The sequence below is a fragment of the Myripristis murdjan genome, chromosome 3 (assembly GCF_902150065.1).
Source record: "Myripristis murdjan chromosome 3, fMyrMur1.1, whole genome shotgun sequence".
NCBI classification, from domain to species: Eukaryota; Metazoa; Chordata; class Actinopteri; order Holocentriformes; family Holocentridae; genus Myripristis; species Myripristis murdjan.
This window is the reverse complement of record NC_043982.1, coordinates 23,359,169-23,381,987: the sequence shown is the minus strand read 5'-3', so window position 1 is coordinate 23,381,987 and position 22,819 is coordinate 23,359,169. Positions and strand designations below refer to the sequence as shown.

At 40.0% G+C, this 22,819-nt stretch overlaps 1 protein-coding gene across 1 annotated transcript in view; it reads left to right on the top strand.

Annotated features, from left to right (window-relative positions):
- Window positions 1–14,166, top strand: part of unc13c (unc-13 homolog C (C. elegans)) — a 140,356-nt gene extending 126,190 nt beyond the window's left edge. The window contains exons 29-32 of the mRNA XM_030048203.1: window positions 679–826; window positions 9,055–9,147; window positions 10,492–10,651; window positions 12,553–14,166. Coding sequence (XP_029904063.1) covers window positions 679–826; window positions 9,055–9,147; window positions 10,492–10,651; window positions 12,553–12,838 — 687 coding nt within the window. The 3' untranslated portion in view covers window positions 12,839–14,166. The remainder of the gene's footprint in view (window positions 1–678; window positions 827–9,054; window positions 9,148–10,491; window positions 10,652–12,552) is intronic.
- The last annotated feature ends 8,653 nt before the right edge of the window (window positions 14,167–22,819 follow it).

Below are 22,819 nucleotides of genomic sequence, written 5' to 3'. Positions count from 1 at the left end.
GCAGTGAACCATGCATGGATTTTGTACAGAAAGGCCAAATATTAATGTTTATATTTTAGTGAAAGCAGCTTACAATGAGAAAACAGTAGAATGAGTTCAAATTTCCAGATCAGTCACAGTACAAGCAACCAAGAGTAAAGAATGCAAGGGTCAGCGCCACAGCACCCTGACAACAGATGTAACAAATATTTATGTGTCCCTCGAATAATCAATATGATGAAAGATTGCTGGATACAGAAATAAAATCAAATGAATAAGGACAGAGAGGGTTTAGAAATGTAAGCACCTAGATTCATGGTCAGGACACCTGCTTCCCAAAAATTTCTGGCCATGGCCACTTTCTTACACCACATGCAAGCAAAGCCTTCTATCAGACTTATCAGCACAAATTTGCATTGCTCCCCCAAGCCTGGGTCTCAGCTTTAAATGCATGGTTATCAGCTACCAAGGTGGCTATTACTGGTATCTCACAGTCTGTCAGCCCCGCCTCTTAAAATGCATACTGTCCATACCTTAATCCCATGCTGTCCCTAAGGCAACCATCTCCTATTGTGTGTACTCACCAGAGCTTTCCATCATATTCCAAAATAACACATTAATTTCTACTTAGCTTGGCATGCTGTGATTCTGGGCTGGCCAGAGAAATGCATCATTGTTTGCTGGTATTTTGTCTCGTAGCAATACTTCCATGCCGGAGGAAACGGGCTGAAGAAAACCTTCCTTGAGAAGAGCCCTGACCTGAAGTCCCTGAAATATGCTCTCAGCCTTTATACTCAACCTACAGATGCCTTGATCAAGAAATATATATGCACCCAAACCTCTCAAGGTAAGGTAGTACCATTAGTTTTGACCAAGGTTGGGTTCATTTCAGTTCAGGCAGTGTTTACTTCAACATCCAGATGCTGAAAAATATTGGGATTTTTTTTCAAATAGGTTATGGATGATTTCTGCATAGGAGCACTCATCTAAGGTGCCAGTTAGACCAGAAATAATAGTTCACACAGTGGTGAATATGCTCTACCTTACACTGGAAAGGCTTCAGACCCCATTTCAGAATGATTACACATGAAGATGCCTGGCAAAGTAATGTTTTTTTCACTTCAATACATTTTGTTTTTGTTGCTGTTAAGATTCATTACAGCAACTGAATCTTTTAGTGTATGATAGACTTTCTGTCTCTGAGAAGAAATGACTTGCAGTTTCCTTTTCCATTTGGACCTGAATTGAAAAGAAAGTGAATTTGACCTCAGCCATGGTTTGTTTTAACCTCACCAAACTTTGTTTTCTTCACCATCCCTAGCCTCTACCAGCTCCCATTGTATTTGTACTGTGGATCCGGGGTGGGTAGGGTCTTTCTGTGTCAGTTTAATTTCTCTAGGCTTGACTATATGCAGTGGACATCGAAATAATTGCATTTGTCCCTTTGCTGCATTAGTCATTTGTCTCTTTCACTTTAAATAAATAAATTAACAAGTAAGTGAGGACTCTCAGTGCCCTTTTCAGGCCATACCATAAGGGTATCAAAGCTTTGAGTCCTTTTTTTCTATCTCTTTCTCTTATTAGAAATACATCAAAAAACATTATCATTACAAATGTATAAACTGTATGTATACATTTATTAATTTGTTAAGTCTACCAGCTCTCTTGTGTTTTCCACTGCCCATTTATTCTTCATCTCTCCATAAACCACATTTTTACTGTGGACTACATTGGCCACGCCCCTTTTGTTATTACTGTCTCATTTCTATGCGTTGATATTTCATCCATCTTTCTCGATATGGAATTGTTTTTTTCCTCTGTCTCTGTAGCAAAGCGGAAATTCCTTCAGGTGTTTGGAGAGATGTGAGAGGGAATTTAGCCCAGTGGGGCACTGAAGCTTTAAGGTCCTGGTTGCCTCATTGAGTGCAGCCTTGCAGAACGCTGCATAGGCAGGCGGCAGGAAACAGGCTGGCAGTGGGAGTCAGCCAGGCAGCCAGGAGGCCAACCATCATGGCCACTCTCACTGACTAGCAGATGGGCATAGATGCACGGCACTATTTTGAGACTGCGCTCTCTCAGTCTGCCTCTGTTCTTCTCTCACTCTCTCTGTTATCCCATGCCCTATTCCTCTGTGTTCACACCATGTAGCTCCGTCGTGGCTCTTTATCTGAGGTGGTCTAATGTGATGTCCTTAAGTGGAGGTAGTGAGGTGGTTGACATGCATTAAGTCAATAAACAGTGCGGGGATGGGCTGATGCTTGATGTGGCACTGTGGACACTGCTTCATTAATCACCAACCTCGGTCCTCTGACAACAGTGCATTTAGACCAGGGCATGCACTCGTTATGCTGCCAAAGTGTGTGCTTCGACGCACACACATGGAATGACATTGTATCGCTACTTAATGCTTAATGCTTAATGGCAAAATAATACATGAATAATTCCACAGTTATTTTAAACAATATTAATAATGATGATGATGTTGTTAGTAATAACAATAATAACAACAACAACAACAATAATGATAATAATAATAATAATAATAAACTTTATTTATAGAGCACTTTTCATCCAAAAGATGTGGCTCAAAGTGCTTTACAATAAAATAAATAAAAGTTCAACATATTGAAACAAGGGCAAATACAAAGACAATAAAATTAGACAATAAAAACACAGTCAATGATAAAATGACGATGAGTAGATGATAAACCAATAAGAATGATGAAATATGAGGGAATTATTAAAATTATAAAGGATTACCTAAATTAATTAAAAGCCAAATTAAATTAAATAATTAAATAAATTCTTGCATAGCTGTGTATATTTAAAAGCCTGGCAGTGGAAGATCTAAGAGCTTGTGAAAGATTATAGAACGACAGTCTGCAACGTAAGCCTGTCCGAAACCATTAAAATCTTTAGAAACTAAAAAAAATCTTAGAGATACTTGCAGCCAATGTAGCTAAAACCGGGGTAATATACTCTCTCTTCCTTGTTTTGGTTAAAAGTCTTGCAGCACAGTTCTGAATTTGTTGAAATTTTTCAATTAACAGCTTAGAAAGACCAGTGAAAAGACAATAATAATAATCAAATTAATTTGAAGTATAAGTATGAGTAAGTTGCAATGTTTCAACAATGTTTCTTAAGTGATAAAAAGCTGTTTTGGTCACCTTTTTATGTATGAAGTAAAATGTAACTCTGAATCTAGAACAATGTTCAAGCTTGCTACTTCTGATTTAATGTTGTGGAACCCAGATGCCCATGTTTGCAAGAGAGTAGATCTCTTTTACCTCAGGAGCCAACTGAGGTTATCTCATTTTTATCCTCTTTAAGTTTCAAGAAGTTATTGCTCCTCTAATTACAACTCATTCCATCTGCTGCCATGCTAGTAGTCAGGGAACACAAGGCATTGTCATTGTCAGATTCAAGTGAAATGTAAAGCTGCATGTCATTAGCATGATGTGAAAATTAAGTTTATACCCCCTAATCAGTGGGCCACAAGCGCCCTTCCTGTGGGCCACAGAATGTCATGGGTTTCCAGCCATGCACTGTGCAGCCAGGGCCCAGCACAGGTCAAGTTGTACAAACTCGTGTCTGACCTGAAGCCACAAGCTCAATACCACACCCGACCTGTTACTCGCAAATTCCTCTAAATCCAATTTGGACCTGACCTGACCCATTAATGCAAGACCCGCAACCCAACCCATACCCACTATCAAACACATCGCTCCACACTCTGTTTGATAAGGTTTTTTGTAACTTTACAGTGAATCCATTGACAACTTCATTCTCGCCGTCTGTAGTCATACTGAAGTAATTCCATACAGCTGACTTTGCATTCATGGATGTGTTTTCAGCAATCAGATGTTCACCTCTTCATCAATGCTGATGATGATCAGTGTGCGCTTTCATTCACTATCAGTCAGGGCAGTGACATCCCTTATTTTGTTTGTTTGTTTTTCTTTTGTTTTGTTTCTATTGAAGGAGTTATGGTAGCTTGGAATGTTTTTTTTTTTTTTTTTTTTTTTTTTTTTTTACTTTTACAGACAATTCTGATTTTACAACTTACTCGCATTTCCATTCATAAAATTTGGTATTAGGGTCAGCACTGGTTTAATAAACAAAAGAACAGCTTTGCCCCGACATGTTATAAAGATGAATAGCGGAGGCTTGGGGTGGAAAAATGCAGAGGACCCCTGCTTTATATGGATGCTGAAATCACCAGTAATGACAATCCTCTCAAAGGTCAGTATACTGGATGTTATAAATTTCAGAAGCAATACCTTTAGATGGCTGCAAAGAAGAACTGATGACCAATGAGCAGGGACACACATGCCAGTGATTGTAAACACTCATGCAGAACAACAAACATGAACCCAGTCGATTTGGATGAAGACAGTCTTTTCTGAAGAATGCAGAGTGCTTCTAGAATAGATTGAAATTCTCAATAAAACCAAAATTTTGAGCTCCACATTGAGCCTAAAACCTCTCATGCAGACTGAAGAGCCTGCTAAAAGGCCCAGTCCCTTGACCCAGCATTGGAATGGAGACTTAAATAAAAAATGTTCTCACCACTTGATTATAAAAGTTCAAAAAGTTCAGTAAAATCCTGTTTCATCAGTTCAAATTGTTGCCGCCTAGTGTCATTTGTCCCAGCGTGGACAACAGCCTTCTTAACAGAGGGGTGCTCTGTAAGCAGGCCAGAGATGACATAAACTAGGTCGGAGACTTGAGCACCCGGGTAGTAGATTGATGCAGCCAGCTTTCATTTCACGTCCCTTATAATGGATTCACCAACTGTCATCGTAGATGGAGGCAGTACTGTAGTCCGTGGTGTCTGTGATGAGAATGGTGTGTTACCTGGGAACTGCCTTGGAGGCGATGCTGCTCAGAGCACCATGGAGATGCGAGCATGCCTGCTGGCTTCCCGAGTTAGTGAACAGAAGCGAGACAACTGGGATCCAGGTGCCACAGGAGATTGAGGATGGGACTGAACACTCAGAGAAGGGAACTGTTATTGATCATGAACATCAAATTTACCCTCCAGTCAAGTCTCTTGTGGTAGAAGTGAATGGGTGAGGTGCTTTCCCCCTCTGTCAGCTGACCAGGTTCTGCTGCCAGGAGGACAGGAGGACAAGCTAGCTGAACTCCTGACAGCATAGACGGGCAGACTGGGGAGAGAACAAAGTAATTTTCAGTGTCATTTGTCACTGGGAGTGCTAATGGTAACATCTTTGTTGTTTGACACAAAGCACAAAGGGGAAGCACTCATAATGAATTGAAGTACCACTCTCCGGCCACGCTTACCGCTCACCTCCCTTTTTATTAGCTTTTTTGTAACTTAATCTATTGGTCGTCTCACTTCACCCTGTGCTTTATATACCTCCACTTTCCTGTATTTCCTTTGTATACCATTCATCTCCTTCAAACTCTGCCATCTCATGTCTCTCAAACAGCACACTCCAGTGTCTGGAATGTTATTGGGTTTTTTCTTGATCCACAATCTGAGTTTGATCCAGGACAGTTTAACCCTTTACTTACTTTACTTTCTCAAACTGTCAGGACCATTTATTACAGAGTATATAATGTACATCTTTAATCAAAACTATTATACCAAGTATAATTCCTAAAGCTTGGGCAACTGCTCATGTTCTTCCTCTGTGTAAAGGAGGAGCATAAAATGACTTGAATAATTATTATCCTATTATTAATTTATCTAGCCTAGTAAAAATCCTCTGTGCTGACTCCTTTTTAGTCAGGATTCAGCGCTAAGTACAGCACAATGTCTTTTTGTCACTGTATCAAACGCTTTTTGTCACTATACCAGAAATCTTTGATACAGTTGGCATTCTTTACTTCCCATACAGTCAAGACCCACAATGATTATTTTGTATTGGCCTTGATTCTGCCACTAAGTCATGTCAGTGGTATCACAACTACCTCTCCGATTGGTAGCAGTGCATAAAAGTGAGTGTTGTACAGTCCAGGCTTTTACATAATACCAAGGAGTTCAGTCCTAGGTGCGATTTTTGCTCACAGTTTATATTACTGCTATTGCCTAATATCTGAATACCTGTAATTTTCATTTCTGTGCCCACCACACTGTTCCTTACTGTTGTATAGAATCTAAGCTTTTAGTCACTGAAAATCTTAAGGTTATATTTGATGTTCTGCAAGACTAGCTAATTAATCTCAACATTGTGTTAAAAACTAACTGGGTGTTTTTTTCTATAGCTACAAAGATTGGCTACAGTAAATTCTACATTTTGTCTTTGGATGACAGTCTTATAGAGAGGGTGCCTCATCATAAATACTGGGGCTTTAGTGTTGATGATTCTGACAGTTCACAGTGACGGTTAAGAGCTGTCTTTAAAAAACCTAGTTTTCTGTCTAGAAACATGTCCTGCTTCTCTGAGTTTTGCAGGAAGAGAACAGTCAAAGCTATCTTTGTCCCCATTTTGGGGCAACCATTCTGCATCTAGGTTCATTCCTGGTGATAACGATGACGCACATCATTGTCTTCTTTATGTGAAAGCAGGCTCGTCCTCTCTGTCTTTGAGGCGTGACTAACACTGGTATTCATTAATTTATAAAGCCATCCTTAGTAAATTACCATCTAACATCTTGTCATTGTTGGTTTGTAATGTTATTTAAAAGGCACATGTTCTCTTAAGATTGGCTCTTACATCAGGTTACTAAATTTAATTCTGAACTGGAAAAGAGGTGTTTTGCCTCAGTGCTCTGCACACTTGGAATTAACTAAGCTGTGTTTTGAGTCATTGTTGCGATTGGCTACTGTACCAGGACTGATTGTAAATCTATCTAAATCTGATTCTACATGTTGTAACAAATGTTTTCCTTTTGTTAGCCCTGCTGTTGATTTTTCTCAGCACCACTGAAAATGAGGATCTTCCCTCCATGTGTCCCTTAGGTTTACACAAACACTCAATCAAACAGTCAGTCAGACAAAGCTGCTCGTGTCTTTTACTAGCAGTAGGAAACATACCTCACACTCGTCTATATATTTTATCAGTCAAGAGCGGGGTGCTATGGCACTGCTCTGTTAATTTCCCACATGTCCAGGGCTTAATTGTGCAGTTGCAGTGTTTCCCTGCCCTCCTCCACCCACTAAAGGCATCATTATCATAAATCAGGATGCTTGTTTCTTCATTACCAGCAATAATGGGCACTGCTTGTTTGGCATGTATTGATTAGCTATTGGATCAACATACCCCTTCATCAGCCACAGCAGAACTTGCCTCCCTGTGTTCAACGCCTGTTTGTCCTCGGGTGGTGAAACACCAGGCAATTTAAGCAGGCAGCATTCCCAGTATCAGCTAAAATGAGACCCAGGGTCCAATTCACCATTCCGACCCGGAGAAATATAGCCAATAGGATTGGCCGATTTCACAAGACCACGCCCCTCATAATTCCACGTCCAACTAATGTCTCACAAACAAACTGCTTTAGCGACGATGTATCACTCGGCTACTAGACTGAAGTCTTGCGGTGAAGAAAATTATTCTCAGTGCATTTACAATACATTAGTAACGTTACTAGTCCTTGACACTAATAGGCGCTCTAAGACCGCCCAGCTATCCGGTCCCAAACCAGGGGTTGTTTCAGTTAAGGATTCAGTTCAACCAAGGAGGTCAAAAGGAGTTCACCAGGCGTCTTAGCTCCGGACGTAACGAACGTTAATGTGTGCTCAGTCTGCGAGCATGTTCAGACTTCAGAGGTAAGCAGATGAATTTGTTTAGAAGTAACGTAGCCTTGAGTACTACAGTGGGATATGCTAACGTAATGACATGTCCAACAGTGCAACGTTAGCTCCAGCTATAACCAGTGGTTAAAGTGGGATTTGACCGGTGGGGGGAGCCCTAAACTTCCATTACTCCTGCCCCTCCCGCCGCATCTTGGCGCTTATGAGAGAGCCATGCAGACTGTGCATGCGAAAATGATCTGTAGTCCGCGGCGCTACTGCCAGTTTGAATTGAATAATTTATTTATTTGACTAAGGTGGCAGAGCTCAGCTCCGGAGGGCTCCGGCCCACTTTAACCCCTGGCTATAACGTTATAACGTTAGCTGTTTGTTGTCGCTAGCCTAAGTTAGCTAGGTAAAATAATTTAGCCCTTTAGTTAAAACCTTCTTGGAGAGCATTGTTATGTCAGTCGTTAGATAATGTAGCCCTATATTATCGGGGATTAAAGATAAATCATCTGACATCTTGAAGTTGCAACTGCCGAAGTGAGACCAGGTGATTGCATTGAGGTGGGGCAGTGGCTTGTGAGACATAGCAACAGTAACTATGCGTGCTGCCAGCGTCGGAATGGTGAATTGTTTCCTGGCAACAAGATTTCCCTACATTATTGAAGCAACAATGATGATGTAACTCCTTATACTGTCGTCCAATAGATTTGCCCAAAAAGATGTCCTTTGTAGCACGTCCTTAACCCTTTATTTTCTCTTAACTTTCCCTGTGCACTTTTCAGTCTTCCTCCCCAGTGTCTATTAGACTAAGTTGCTTTCTTGGTCACTTGAGTTGTCAGTACACCGTCAAATGCAGCACTTTGTGTTTTCGGTGCTCCAGAGTCGATCAGTTCAATGTGGGTGATTTCATCTTGTTAAACATTACTTATTCAGTGTTTCTGTTCACACCACCTGAATTCTCTTTGAAACCAGGGCGGTTGTTTTATGTTGTACTGTTTTCTGGCCTTGTTCAGCCTCAAGCTAAAGGACTCCTGCGCTGGTTGCCGGGGAGACAGGGGGGGTGAAATTCTAGCTTGCTACCCCACTGTTCTGCTTGGGTTTATTTTTCATCTCTGACACACAGAGAGGTGTTTATCCACACTTTTTTGGATCAATCTCTCGGTACCTCATCTTCAAAAACTACACCCTTAGTCTCTGCCTTCATCTCTCTCCCTCTCTCTCTCTCTCTCTCACACACACACACACACACACACACACAAACACACATTCTCGTTCTCTTATTCACTCTGCCTCTGCCATCCCTCTTTTTTGTCTCTTTTATTACGCCTCTCTCCAATTCTCCTGTTGCTGTTTTGGTGTGTGTCCAGGTCAGTCATCCAATGGATCAGTGGGGGAGGTGTCGATGCAAGTGGATCTCATCTCTCACCCCGGCACTGGAGAGCACAAAGTCAGCGTAAAGGGTGAGATTTCCTGTGCTCCCACTTGTTATTCATCATTTCTCTTCAAATATGTGTACTCCTGCAGATGTTTAAAGGCCACCACCAGTGACAGCAGTAATATTATATGAGTAATATTGTTTGTCCAAAAGCAACGTTGTGGCCATTATCGTCAAGATTCTTAGGCATCTTTGGAGGTTTGTTTTTCCCAGAGAATAAGAACCAAAGAGCCAAGACCACAACAACAATTGGGAGCATATGAATTTTATTTTATTTATTTTTTTTTTTAATTTTGGAGTACTTGATCAGGAATATTGTAGCAAAATACAGTCCATTTTCTATCATGGTTGAGGCCGGTTCACTTAAGGAAAGGCAAGTTTTTAAATACCACTGCTATATTACACTGCTTTATACAGTCTAGCCTAAAATTTTTTGATAAAACAACCTAACTTACCTGTTGAGCTCTTTGACAGTCCATCAAATTATGAATGACCAAACTCTCCAAATGCTAAATATCAGAAAGCTTTTTTCAAAATGTTTTACAGGAGTCTTTGCAAATAATTAGTGAAGTACAAATGATTGCTATTGCCAACTGCTTTACCAACTTTAATTTCTTGTATAATGAATTTTTATGCTTTGTTGTATTTCAGTAAATTTGTAACTTTTTGTATGGAAGTAGCAGAAACAGGTGCTAGCCCTTGTCATTTCCTTGATTAAAAATGCAACAACTGTTTTCAGACATCTATTCTATAATCAGGGACATGTTGTCGCCTTGCTTCCTCATTTGTCAGCAACAAAAAGTTGGACGAAGCTGAAAACATTATCACTCGTCTACTGCCAGTTACATACTTGCATTGATGTGTGTTCTGCTTATCACTGAGGTACCATATGCACTACAGCTGGCAATCAGCTAACTCCAATCAGCCGGCAGTAACATGACAAAGCTGTTGGCAGCAGTCTGAACAGTGCTGCTGTTTATTTTTTTGGTATATTCACTTTTGGACCAGTCTCATCAATTTCTGTCAGTGGTCTCCTCCATGTCCAAGAGTAATGTCTAAGAAACCCTAGGGAACTTTATTACATTCAATCAAAGTTGGGCATATTGGGGATAAAAAATACAAGTAGATAGCCAACTATTTTGTGAATATCAGGCATGTCTATGATTTCTTAAAATGCACCAACTTCTGGCTACATTACATTGTGGTCTATTTCAAGCTACTGTCGGCGGAGAAATGTATATATATGCCTTTCTCACAACAGATTTCCTGCCGTATGATTGTTCTTGAATCAGCTGTGTTTTATGCTGCTTAGTTTTTAATTCTTCTGCACCATATCTGTGTTGCTTATTCCCTCCTCTGCACTCCCCAGTGATGGCTGTGAACAACCTCAGCTGGCAGACCAACGCCATGTTCCGGCCTTTCGTAGAGGTCAATGCTGTGGGACCGCACCTGGCTGACAAGAAGCGCAAATTCAGTACTAAGACCAAGAATAACAACTGGTCACCAAAGTACAATGAAACATTCCAATAGTGAGTAAACCTGCTTCATTGGTTGGGGAAGAAAGGGAGGGACGGACACTGTGGATGTGCTTCAGAGTGCTGCAGTACCATTAAATAGTGTGCAGCATCCTACCTACCTTGAGACAAGCTACAAAATAGTATTCACTTTCTATCGTTTGGCTTGTGTTCACTATGCTAGTTTCCTACAAAACAGCACGCAGCAATGTACGTGTCTGCATAATACCTGCAAAAACGTAGGAAGTTGATATATATAAAATACAGCAACATTTAAACCTTATAATATTAAACAACTGTTTTTAAGCATGCCATATTCCACAGCTTCCTAATTTTTCTGGTTCTTATCAACAACTTTCAAATGCTCTAAGCTTTTGCAGCAAACAGATGTGTATAGCTTGTAATCAGTAGAAGTTTTCCAACATGGCCTAGCATCAAGACTTTAGACCTCATTTGTTTGCATCAAGGCTATTGTACCAGGGAGCAGTGCTCATTCAGCAGTATTACTTTGTTGAAAAGCAGTCAGGGGAAGCCAGGTGACTGCTTCAGTAATCTATAGACTTGTACCCTCACCGACACAGTAATTCTCTGAGCCGTGCCAACCGATGTAATAGAGGTAGTGAGATCTTAGACTGTGACTTGTAGTAACGCCATTAAGATCAATGCATGCTCAACGCTGTCTGCATATGTATTCACTCCTGGCAATGTCGTTTGAATTTTAAGAAGTTATTAAGTTGCCGGAGATAATTACAAAACAGCCTAAAGAAAGGCTGGCTGGGGATAAGGGCTGCTATGAATGGAGATGTTCATTTCACTTGCTACACATGATTGAATTGTCTCATCACAGACACACATACAATAAGTCCCCCCTCTATCTGCTGAAATGTCACCCAGACAGCGTCTTTTACTGACAAATTATATTCAGCCGCGAACAAAGCCAAATGTCAAGATCTAAAAAGTGAATGGTGTGCATGGACATAGGTCTCTCCTAAATGAGACTGTTGAGCATTTTATCTCTGTAATATCTATCACATTTTTTACTGTGTCAGACTTGGGTCATGTAGAGTTTATAAATCATTTTCATCTTTACAGTCAGCATAGATACCAGATAATTGGGTTTGTAGTATAGGACAGCATACTCAAGTCAATAAGCTTAGGTATTCACAAGAAATAACTTATATCACAGTCATTTACAGCAAATTTTCATGTCAACTTGTGCCATGACCCTTAGGTGATGTGGTAAACATGACATATCTAGTACACCATGCAGGTTAAATAAAATACTAAGAATTAGATGTTTCGTATTAAGGAATTGGTCACATTTTAGTTGGGCTGTCCAATGTTTATATTTTTATCAGAAATATTTTTATCAATATGTTTTTATCAGTTTTGTATTGGTTTAGTTTCACAGTTGAGTTAATGTAGATACTTAACTTCATAATAAGCTGCCCATTAACACTGGACACTCCAAATAAATTATTTTGTATTGCAAGCCTCACTGTGCACATTTTCCTTTTTTTTTTTTTTTTTTTAAAGCTGCACTGCACAAAATTGCATTAGGGCACCTGAGGTGAGCACCGTAACAGATAACACACAGAATAAGAATATAATTTGATGGTTGAGCCTTCATGGCTGTCTTTGTCAGTATGGATCTCTGATTGATTACATGCTTATTCCACATTTTCGTCTGTTGCTCACTTCATGAGACACTAGGTAATTTTGCAAAGTGCACCTTTTACAATGTACAGACTGCTGACTTTTTTTTTCAATTATTTGGAGCTATGGCCAACAGTGATATGTACTTATTTTGAAGAACTTGGAGTTTCAAAAACTATTTGACCTGGATCAGGTCCAGTGTATGTGTGTACATATCTTGAGTTAGATCTTTCTGATCTCTGCTTATCGTTTCTCCCCAGTGTTCTGAGTAACGAACATGGTCCAGAGGCCTACGAGCTGCACGTCTCGGTAAAGGACTACTGCTTTGCCCGGGAGGACCGCATCATTGGCATGACAGTCATCCAGCTCCGAGAGCTGGCAGAAAAGGGCAGCTGCTCTGCCTGCTACCCCTTAGTAAAGAGCATCTCCATGGACGAAACAGGCCTAACCATCATGAGGATACTTTCTCAAAGGACCCACGATGAGGTGGCCAAAGAGTTTGTACGTCTCAAGACGGATACACGCTCGACAGAAGAAGTGTCATAATGGGGAGCAAAAAGCAGTATTGAAACAGTTGTGTTGTCTTAACTGAGAGAGACAGACAGAGAGCGACAGAACGAGAGACAGACAGAGACAGGGCGAGAGCAGTAGCACACGTTGGGCTGTCCAGATAGAATGGAGACAGTAGGAGAATAGGATTGTCCAAAGAGAACAGGAGGAGGCCCAACTGGATGTGGGAAAGCAAGAGAGAGAAGGTTGTGTTTGTTTGTTTTTGTGCATGTGCGTAAAACATCTGTTGGAATGTTCATTTTAAACTACAGTATGTAAAAGTGTTTACTTACCGTATGCTTACTATTAAGTACTATATTCTATGAATTATGTTAACGAGACATGAAATACCTTTTGTACAACATTTAGTCTTTTTGAACAGAGATTTGTTCCAATAAAGTGCCAAACCAGAGAAAAAAAGAACAAAACAAACGTATATGAATTATGGTGAACTTAGTATGTTTGAAATTTGCTCGATTATTTTGTCCGGTGTAAGTCATTCTCTGACCGTGTGGCGTTTTGATCGTTGAAAAGTCTTTCATTTTGCACCCTCGTTTTGCTTCATGTTTGTCCACACAGCACTGTTGTGCATGTCCCTTTTCATGACCATGTCTCTCCCATGACTCCACAGTGACCACTGGGCAGGGTCCTGTGCCCTGGCCTCCAAACTCTTTGTATTTTAAGTCAACCTGAAAATAGACCATTTTTTTTAAACGGCGATGACTGCTATGTAAACCTTCATAGGTGTTTGTAATTTTATAACCATGACAACAATGATGACAGCCTCCAGTGCTAACAGTCTTAGCAGAAAGGATGGAATTTTTTTTGGTCCTGTTTTCTTTTGCTGTTTTTTTTTTTCTTTTGTTTTTGTCCATCGGCTTCCAGCCTTTCTGAATGACCACTGTGAACATGAGCTTTGGAAGGCAAGCTTACATAACATTGCTGACAGTTTGATATTGTTGTTTCATATTTTACGATAACTTTGTTCCTGAGAAACTGCCAAAGTTATAAAATATTTGTACAAAAGCAATCCATTACATGTATGAAGATATATATGTACATGTGATCTATTACTTTTTCAATGCTAAATATTTGATTGTTGATAGGGTGGTACTAAGATTTTATTTTTTGATTTCTTGTGAAGCTGTTAACCAATATGAAAGTTGCACATGTTACTTTACACATTAGTTTTATCAGCTTCTGTCATTTGATTTATTTTTCTTCATAAAGGAAAGAGTCTAACATTTGGTAAATATGCAACATTCCTATGTATTGCACTGATGGCGAATTGTATGTCATGTAAATATATTTAGTGAGATATTGTACAAAAGTCTCCTTTTTTCAATGTGGATAAAGTATGTTCAAATGTGTTAAAAAAATCTGGGTCATGTGGAACAATTTTCCAGTCAGCTCTTCTTTAATAATATCCACAGACATTCATAATTTGTGAGTGTATTTACAGTCAAGGGTAACTAACATTCCAAAGACAGACACATAAACCCTTGTATCTTAAACCATGGGTTGAGACACAAAAAAAGGTGTTTCCCTAGTGTTTGCCATCATGATAATTGATAGTGCTCAAAATTTTGTCACTCACTTTAATATACATGCCTCCAGGTTGCTGTCAGCATTGCTCTCCAACACACACAAACAAGGACAATGTAATCCCCAACAGTTCAACCTGAAAGTAATTAAAACATATCCTGTCTCAGAAGTTAAGCAATAGAATTGTATTACTTAATGACGTTCTTGACTTTGATCGTACCCATTGGCACTTGAGTACATCAAGCACTTTCACTGCTAAAGCGTCTTGTACAACACGTCTCGCGAGACCAGGCAATATCACAAGACAAGTTAGCTTTTTGGCGTTCAGAAAATCATGTTATCTACGAAGCCGAAATGGCAAGACTACAAGCTATGGTTTTGTTCACAGCAGTGGCAGACAAGGCTGCAGCCACCAAGCCTAGAAGAACTGTCTCTGCAGAAAGTCTACAAGCAAAAAAAAAGGAAATCAATAGATGTCACAGCAAAAGAACTGAACTGACTTTGGGCTGGTAAATAATCAAGCACCAACCAGGAATATGGCCCATGTTTTCCCAAATAGGTAAGATGGTGTTTCCCATAGCTATACCCATCTATGGCACCCAGAATTCTCACACACATTATCTTCAAAATGTCCGCATTATCTACAATATTCTATTTCACTAAATCACATTGATCAACTGGTGTTGGTAAATTTAGATTGTGATGGAAGCATTGTTTATAAATGTATTATTTGTCTTACTCTGCCTGTGCACATCTAAATGACAAGGTTGGTTATGTCTGTCTGTGTAAGTAGGAGTGTCTGAGAAGGAGGGTAGAGTAATATGGACAGAGTTTGCAATAACAGTAAATTTTCACACTAGTTCCAGTTTCTCGCAATGCCTGCTATCTCTGGAGCTACATCAGTTGCACTTAAGAGCTTTAAGGACTTTCCAAGACGAGCCAAGAGACCATGGTAGCTAAACGCTGACTGCCAAATAACAGAAGAGGCTGTGGAAAGCCTGGACTCCAGAGGCATCATTTAAAGACATGGTGCCAGAGGAGGGGAGTCTTTTGGCTTACATTGTGCTGATCATTTCAGCAGAAAATTCAGTTTTAAAAGGAAAACATTTTAACTTCACCAGTTCATGTGACATATCTTACAGGATTTTGAACTTGAAAATCGTTTTTTATGGGTCACATAGTAGCTGCAGCTTGTTAGTGCCACTTAGGAATTGAGTAAGAGTTGCAAGAGTTCAGCATCCAGAAGAAGCACACATTTCAACAATTTCCAATGTGGTGGCGCTAGAGGACAAAGTTGCAACAGCTTGGTAACAGGAGAAACTCCTTCAGTTCATGTGTCATTAAGCAACGTGTAGCAGTGTAAACTGGAGAGTTTGTCCTGCATTCCTGTGTTACATGAGAACTCTCCTTCTCATCAAGCAGAACAGGGATGTGCAAGATTTGACAGTCCTCAATTTATTCAACACATCTTTGCCTTTTGGGATGAAAAGTCACTATATAAACGTCCCCCACCCAATGAAATCAAAGGTTGTGGGCCTATCAATCGGTGTGCGCTTGGTAGTCACAGTGTTAAGGTACCTCCTAATGATAATGCATAACATCCAAAAGGATGCTTACATTTCAACCAAATCCAGTGGGAAGCATGGCCATGGGCCTGGGAAGAGGTAGCTACAATTTTGGGCCCCTTGTTGTAAAGGGGGCATGGTAATGGGCGTGGCATGTAACAAAAAGCCTCATAACTCTGAAACAGATAACAGAAAACTTTGACCAAGTATGTAGCAGGACACCTGAAGACCTGAATAACTTTTCAGGCCATTCAGTCCAAAGGGGAGATAACAGTGAGTGTGGCATAGGCATTCACAAAAACTCACATAGCATACCAAAAGATTAGTATATCAACATTTTTCAAGGTTTGCCATGCCCACTTGAGCTATTTGCAGTTTTACCTTGTGGGGTGTCTGACTCATGCCAACAAGTTGCTTCACACTTGGCCATCCATTCCTCTGTCACACAACATGTTAGGTATCATCACTTCTAAACAGAAGCTCTAATTTTAACTCAGTTGCCAGAATAAAATGTTTGCCATTTTACATTTCTGCCAACCAGTAAATACAAGTTGGAATTGGCAGTGATGCTTATGTAGACAACAACAAAATGCATGCAACATCACATGCTTAAAAAGAAAGTGCTAAAGCTGGAGCCCAAAGGACAAGCTTGGTGAGGACTTGCCTGAAGGTGAGTGAGAGCCAAAAACAAACCAGCAAGACAGTGTCGTTAAAGTGGCAGGAGATATGACAGGGATATTGAGGCAGGCTTTCCACTAGATGAGAATATGTTAGCTATGTATTACATAAATTATTCAGTTGTTTCCTGCAATAAAAATGTTTTGTTGATTTAATAAATCAGTTCATGAATATGCTATTTAAGGTAGCAAAGGTTTTACTGTTGTTTATACCATTCTAAATGCAACAACTTAATAAATACAATCATCTGCAATAATTCTGCATAAGATTTTGCTTAATCGAGATAACCTAACATAAAGACAAAAGCTCCAGCGACTATTGAGTGTTTGACCCTCCTGTCATAGGCGGAGTTTGAAATTTGCGCTGGGGGGGGCAAATGTTTTTTTTTATTATTATTTTATTTATTACAATACCAAACATAATGTAATTCAGATTTATTTCTGAAAATAATCTTATTTTATTGCATTGCTTAAATGTTTATAGATATGTATACAGGAAAAAAAAAAATATTGGACCTATTTTTGACTCAATGTAGTGACACATTTCAGATGCTAGGGGGGGCAATGTCCCCCCTGCCCCCCCCGCAAACTCCGCCTATGCCTCCTGTTAAATCATAGCGTTAGAATTTAAAACACAGTTTTTTCTCTCATGCTTTTGCTCTTAATTGAAAATAGAGCACAACTACTCCTTGTGTCAAATGAATGAAGCCTAAGTGGTAGGATTTTAAGCATACATTAGCCTCAAAGCGTTTGCTCTGCAACTAAAACTAATACTGTGTACAAGCCCATTCATGCTGTACAGTTCAAGGTTTATTATTATATATTCGCCAGTTTTATCAAATGCTGGGGCTTCTGTTTTGTTGTCAGGCCAGCCAGGCTTTGAAAGGCAGCCAGCGGTCTATGTTTCAGTGACTATTCTAGTAAGTACATCATCTGTTTTATTGTAGGCATAAGATCATGGGATGCTGTTCAACTGGGACAATTTGTATGTGGTGATTAGACGCCTTATAATAATCTTCAAAGAGTGTGTGTGTGTGTGTGTGTGTGTTCTGCACCTTTCTGAAAATAGTTCTGTATTTTGGCACGAAAGGCAGGCCTCTACATTAGTGTACTATAGCTGTGATTCAGACAGGTGAAGGTGTTAAGAGCTGATGTGTGTATGTGTATGTGTTAGTTATACTGGATGGGGGCTATGGTGTAACTGATATAATAAAGGTGGGCCAGTCTGGGTCAAAGTCCATCGTTGTTTTATAGTCTCAGTCTATCCCTGTGTGGACAGTTGACCAGCTGTCCAGACAGAAGAGAGACAGGATGAATGTCCATTTGGATTTGACAGCTATTCAGACCAGCTTTTGGAATATTTGTGGCTATCTTAAAACATGTTACAAATTCAGGTTCAGGTTTATTAAGAGCCCAATATCACTGTTTACAGTCTCAAAGGGGTATACATGGCCACATTTACAACAAACAGGACAACACCCCCTGACTTAATCATCGTAGCAGCCAAGAAAAAAAATGACCAAAAAACCCCAGCTGAACAGGGAAACAAGGAAGAAATCTTGAGAGGGACCACAGAGAGAGGAAACCACATTCTTGGCCAGACAGGTGCATAATAGGTATCAACCCAGTGAGCAAAATAAAAGCATTACACTCATAAAGCAAAAGAAAACATACAATCACACAACAGTCTATAGTCTGCTGACCTAAAGATGGGGGCCTCGTCCGTGCAGCAGACCCTGACACAAACCACTCACACAGACAGAGGAGAACTTGTTAGTAACACAGAAAACATCACAGTCACAGCTGAAGGTTGAGAGGACAGAAAAGAAGAGAGAGATTTTTGCAGTGTCCCTCTACCCGATGCTATACAACACAACAAATACAAAATTCAAAACAACTGGCAAGCAGGCTGATTGGCAGTCAGCTGTGAGACAGGAATAGATGGCATAAGCACTGAATTTGCCTTGAATACCTTGAACATGCTACTGCAATGTGTAAATGAACTTTGTGCGCTGAATTAGGATGTAACTGCACTGATTTATATTGAATTGTCAATTGATTCCTCCACAGCAAGAATGCCTGTTTGACTCCCTTGACTGATGAGCCTCCCCTTGCGTAGAAAGAACCTCAGATTCTCAGAGTTTCATGTTTTAACACCCGGTGATGACAATGAAAAAGACTCTCCCTTTAAAGGCCAAGTGCATTCCAAAGCTGCTTATCCTTGCTATCAGCTGTGCCTTGGTCAGACGCCCACATAGCTCATCACCTGTGCCAGGGCGTAATCAGGCCAGACAAAGTAAGTTAATTTGTCAATGTCATCTTATTGTCTTTTCTTTACAGCAGGAGAAGCTGTTGGGGAGCAGAGAGCAATAGAAAGAAAATGAGTGGTATCAAGAGAGAGACAGGAAAAGCACAGATAGAGGCGAGAGGATGGGATAGTGAAATGGAGACATGCAGGAAAAAGCAGAGTGAGTAAAGAAATATAGAGGAACTAGAAGGGGAGAAAGGAAGGGAGATATTTTTAGCTCTGATCCATAATGCCTTTGGAGATCAATGGATCTTCCTCACACCGAAATGATGCCAGAACTTACACTCAATTGAAACGCATCTCCCCACAGGGCTTTCCTTACTGATTAACGGCAATGCATTTATGTGGCTTAGTGAGGATTTTTTTTCTTTTTTTAACCAATGTTGCCTGTGTCAGCACCAGGTACAGCAGCACACATGCAGAACTGTAATCCTGCAGATTGTGTGAGCCAGTATGTATGTGCACATAGTGTTGTCGGCATACTGCACTGAACACATTCCTGAACCAAATGGACAAAAAAATCATATTTTTTTTACAATATTAAAATGAGGATAAGATCTAATTGCATACTTCCAACTACTTAGAAGAGGGAAAAACAAAGTGAAGTTCTAGTCCTAATAGTGTTTATCAGCCTTTTTACCCTAGCTATTAGCAACCTTTAATTGACCAAATTAGAGAATTGTACAGAGTTATGGCCACTTTCTTTTGCTTTACATTAGCTAAGCAATTTGTTTACACAAACCAATTAACACACCCATAAAGAGAAAAAAGACAAGAAACTGGAAACCAAAAATGCATAACCCAAAAAGCCATAGGCGCACACACAAATAAGATATTTCCACGACACAACCACCACAAAATATGAAGTCACTTCAAACGTGTCTCAGACTCAAGTGCATCCTACTCACATATAATGCCAGCCTTCTTTGATCTAAAGGATGATTAAAAACAAAACGTTCTTTAGGTCTTTTTTCACTAATGATGTCCAAACATGACACCTGACAGAGAAAACTCCAGAGAACTAAACAAACACCTAAGCAAACAGAGAAGAGGCCTTGGCCTTTGACACTCCATTAAACACTATCCCTCTTGGTGAGCACATTAGGCTTCAGGACAGAAATAAAAGCAGCACACCATGCAAAATTCTCTATCACGAGTTCCCAACCGACTTGGTTAGTGCAGCATGTAGAGAAACGCTAACAGTGATATGGTGCAAGAGGGTGTTTTAGAGTTTCAAGAGGCACACAGAGTACAGTATGCTGCTGGTTTAACTAAAACAACTTTTGGCTGTCTAGGCGTGTTTTGGATTATAAATAGAACACCCGAATGACAAATTAAAGGAAAAACCAACATAACGTGTCGTAGTAATGTGTTTGGCCACCACAAGCCGCCACACAGCTCTGCAGACTCTGGAACTGTATTGGAGGGAGAGACCCCCTTTTCTTCCAGAAAATACTGTACGTAGATAGGGATATTACATCGGCTGTAGTGTGCAAAGCCCTCATTATTGAAGACAAATGCACTTTTGAGAGTTCAGCAATACAAACACCATATGTACTGCTTTACGTCCACTTAGAGGGCAGGCTCTCTGCAAATCAATACAAAGTTATTCTGAGTGATCACCTACATCCTGTGATGAAACACAGGATGAAGGTGAAACATCATCAAAACACCAAATGAGAGAGAAATCTTTTAGAAGAGTGGTCTTCCCCCCCTCCAGTGAGTTCCCGAGACTTGTAGAATCTATGCCAAGGCACATTGTGGCTCATGGTGGCCAAATACCTCATTAAGACACTTTATGTTGGTGCCAAAACAGCTTTGTTTTAGTATTCCGGCTTTATTTGATAGCAGCTGTAGAGAGCGACAGGAAAGGCAGGGGATTACATGCAGCAAAGGGCTGGAATCAAACCTGCGTGATACATGATACGCACTCTACTGAGTGTGCCACCAGGGTGCCTCTGTTGGTTTTCCCTCTAATTTTGTGACTGTGTCTGTAGTAGGGGAAGACTATGATGCAGCAGCAGTTGTGAGTGGGAGACACACAGGTGTTGGAGCCAGAATCAGCGAGGTAGCCAAGCATGCCCACTGTGTGCACTGCAGTGCACATTGTTTAACTCAGTGATCACAGACAGCATGACATCTGAACCCCAGGCAGCAACATTCTTTTCTTTTTTAGAACAACTGTATGTGTTTATGTCAGGCTTTTATGTCCATAACAAATGGTTGGAGGTGCACAAATAACTGAGAGTGCACCAAGGGAGCTCCAGGGTCTAAATGATACAAGATGGGCCTGCAGGTACATATCTTGTCTCAGTGTAATGGATCAGTTGCCTGATACAATGTGGATTCTGGAAGAAATTTCAGACAAAGACAAGCTGACAGAGCAGCTGGAGCCAGAGGGATACTGAGTCACATAGATATGAATCTTATTGGATATGTTGCAATCATCCAAAAGGTTTTGGGCGACTCAAAATTTTTTGTCAGATATGCTCCAGTCAACAAAGCTCAATCTTACTAAACCTGCTGACAGAAACACTCCAAGATACTCTCAAAGATTATTGCAGTGAGACCTTTTTTGATGAGCTGTGGGCAGAGATACTCAACAAGTCAAAAGGGCCAGATGGAGAACAGGTCATCTTCAAGGTAGGGTTGCATCTAGTCTTGGACAGCAGACAGAAAAAGACTGCAAAAAGTGCTGGATTTACAGTGTATAACTCCATTCCAGATGCCATGATTGCACTGGTTATGTCATTTAGCTGTGGTATCACCAGTCACCTCCGTGGTCAGTGTGAAGTCAAGAGTCCCGATGTGCTAAAGCACTGGATTTGGAAAGCAATGGTCTAATATCACTTACTATACCAAAAGTAAAAGTATTGGTCCACATTACAACAAACATTAAAGTTATACTTCAGAAGAGTCATTTCTTTCAGGGTGTTTGATATGCTCACCTGTAAGAAGTACTTTGATGTTGAAGGTGGTGCAGTTGGCCTTTTCTAATGCATATGCTAATGGCGGGTTGGAAGTCAAACAATGTATTTGTTTATGAGCTTCTCCAATGTTTTGCATGCAAACACTTTTTTTTGCAAAGGAGCAAGAAACTACAGGTATCGGGAAAAGAAGTAAAACTAAGTACGAGATATGTCTCTGAAATGTAGAGTAAATGTTGCACATTCTGCTTTGAAGTTTTTTTTTGCATTCTTAATAATGTGCTTGCTTTCTTGGATTATAAATTCACCAGTTTTATGGTTTTTTTGTTTGTTTGTTTGTTTGTTTTTTACACATCTTTGGTGCTAGAATTATCATCCTGCTGGTAGCTGCTGTAACCACTGGCTATATTACCTTTACTGGAATTATCCCTGGGGAATATCAGTCATTGATTAGTCTTTTCAAAATCGGTCTTGTTTTCGTGCACTGAAAATTGAATTATATTTACTCAATATAATCACTTATATTCACACAAGTACAATACTTTGCTCTTTTTCCTGCCAGAGTGTAACCTATATTGTAAATGTATTTAATTTATTTCAAGCAGGTTGTGGGAACATTGATTTTCAGAATCCATTTTCTTAAGTGTATAACAACTGTCACTGAAAACTGATATCACTGCTTAAAATGATGCATCTCTCCTTCCACCCCTATATTTCACCTTGCCATCCAATGTATAATATTACAGAATCGCCACCGGAACAGAGGAGAAGAAGAAAAGGAGGAGGAAACAGTTCAAATGGTGGAAGAAAAGAAGAGGTGATGACTATGGAGTAGGTGAGTAACAAATAGAGAGTGACTGAGTGAGAACATAATCTCACCACAAAAGCGGATAATAAATTTCAAAATAAATATACCTTATGTAATGTGGAAATTTTTGAAAAGTCATTTTAATTGA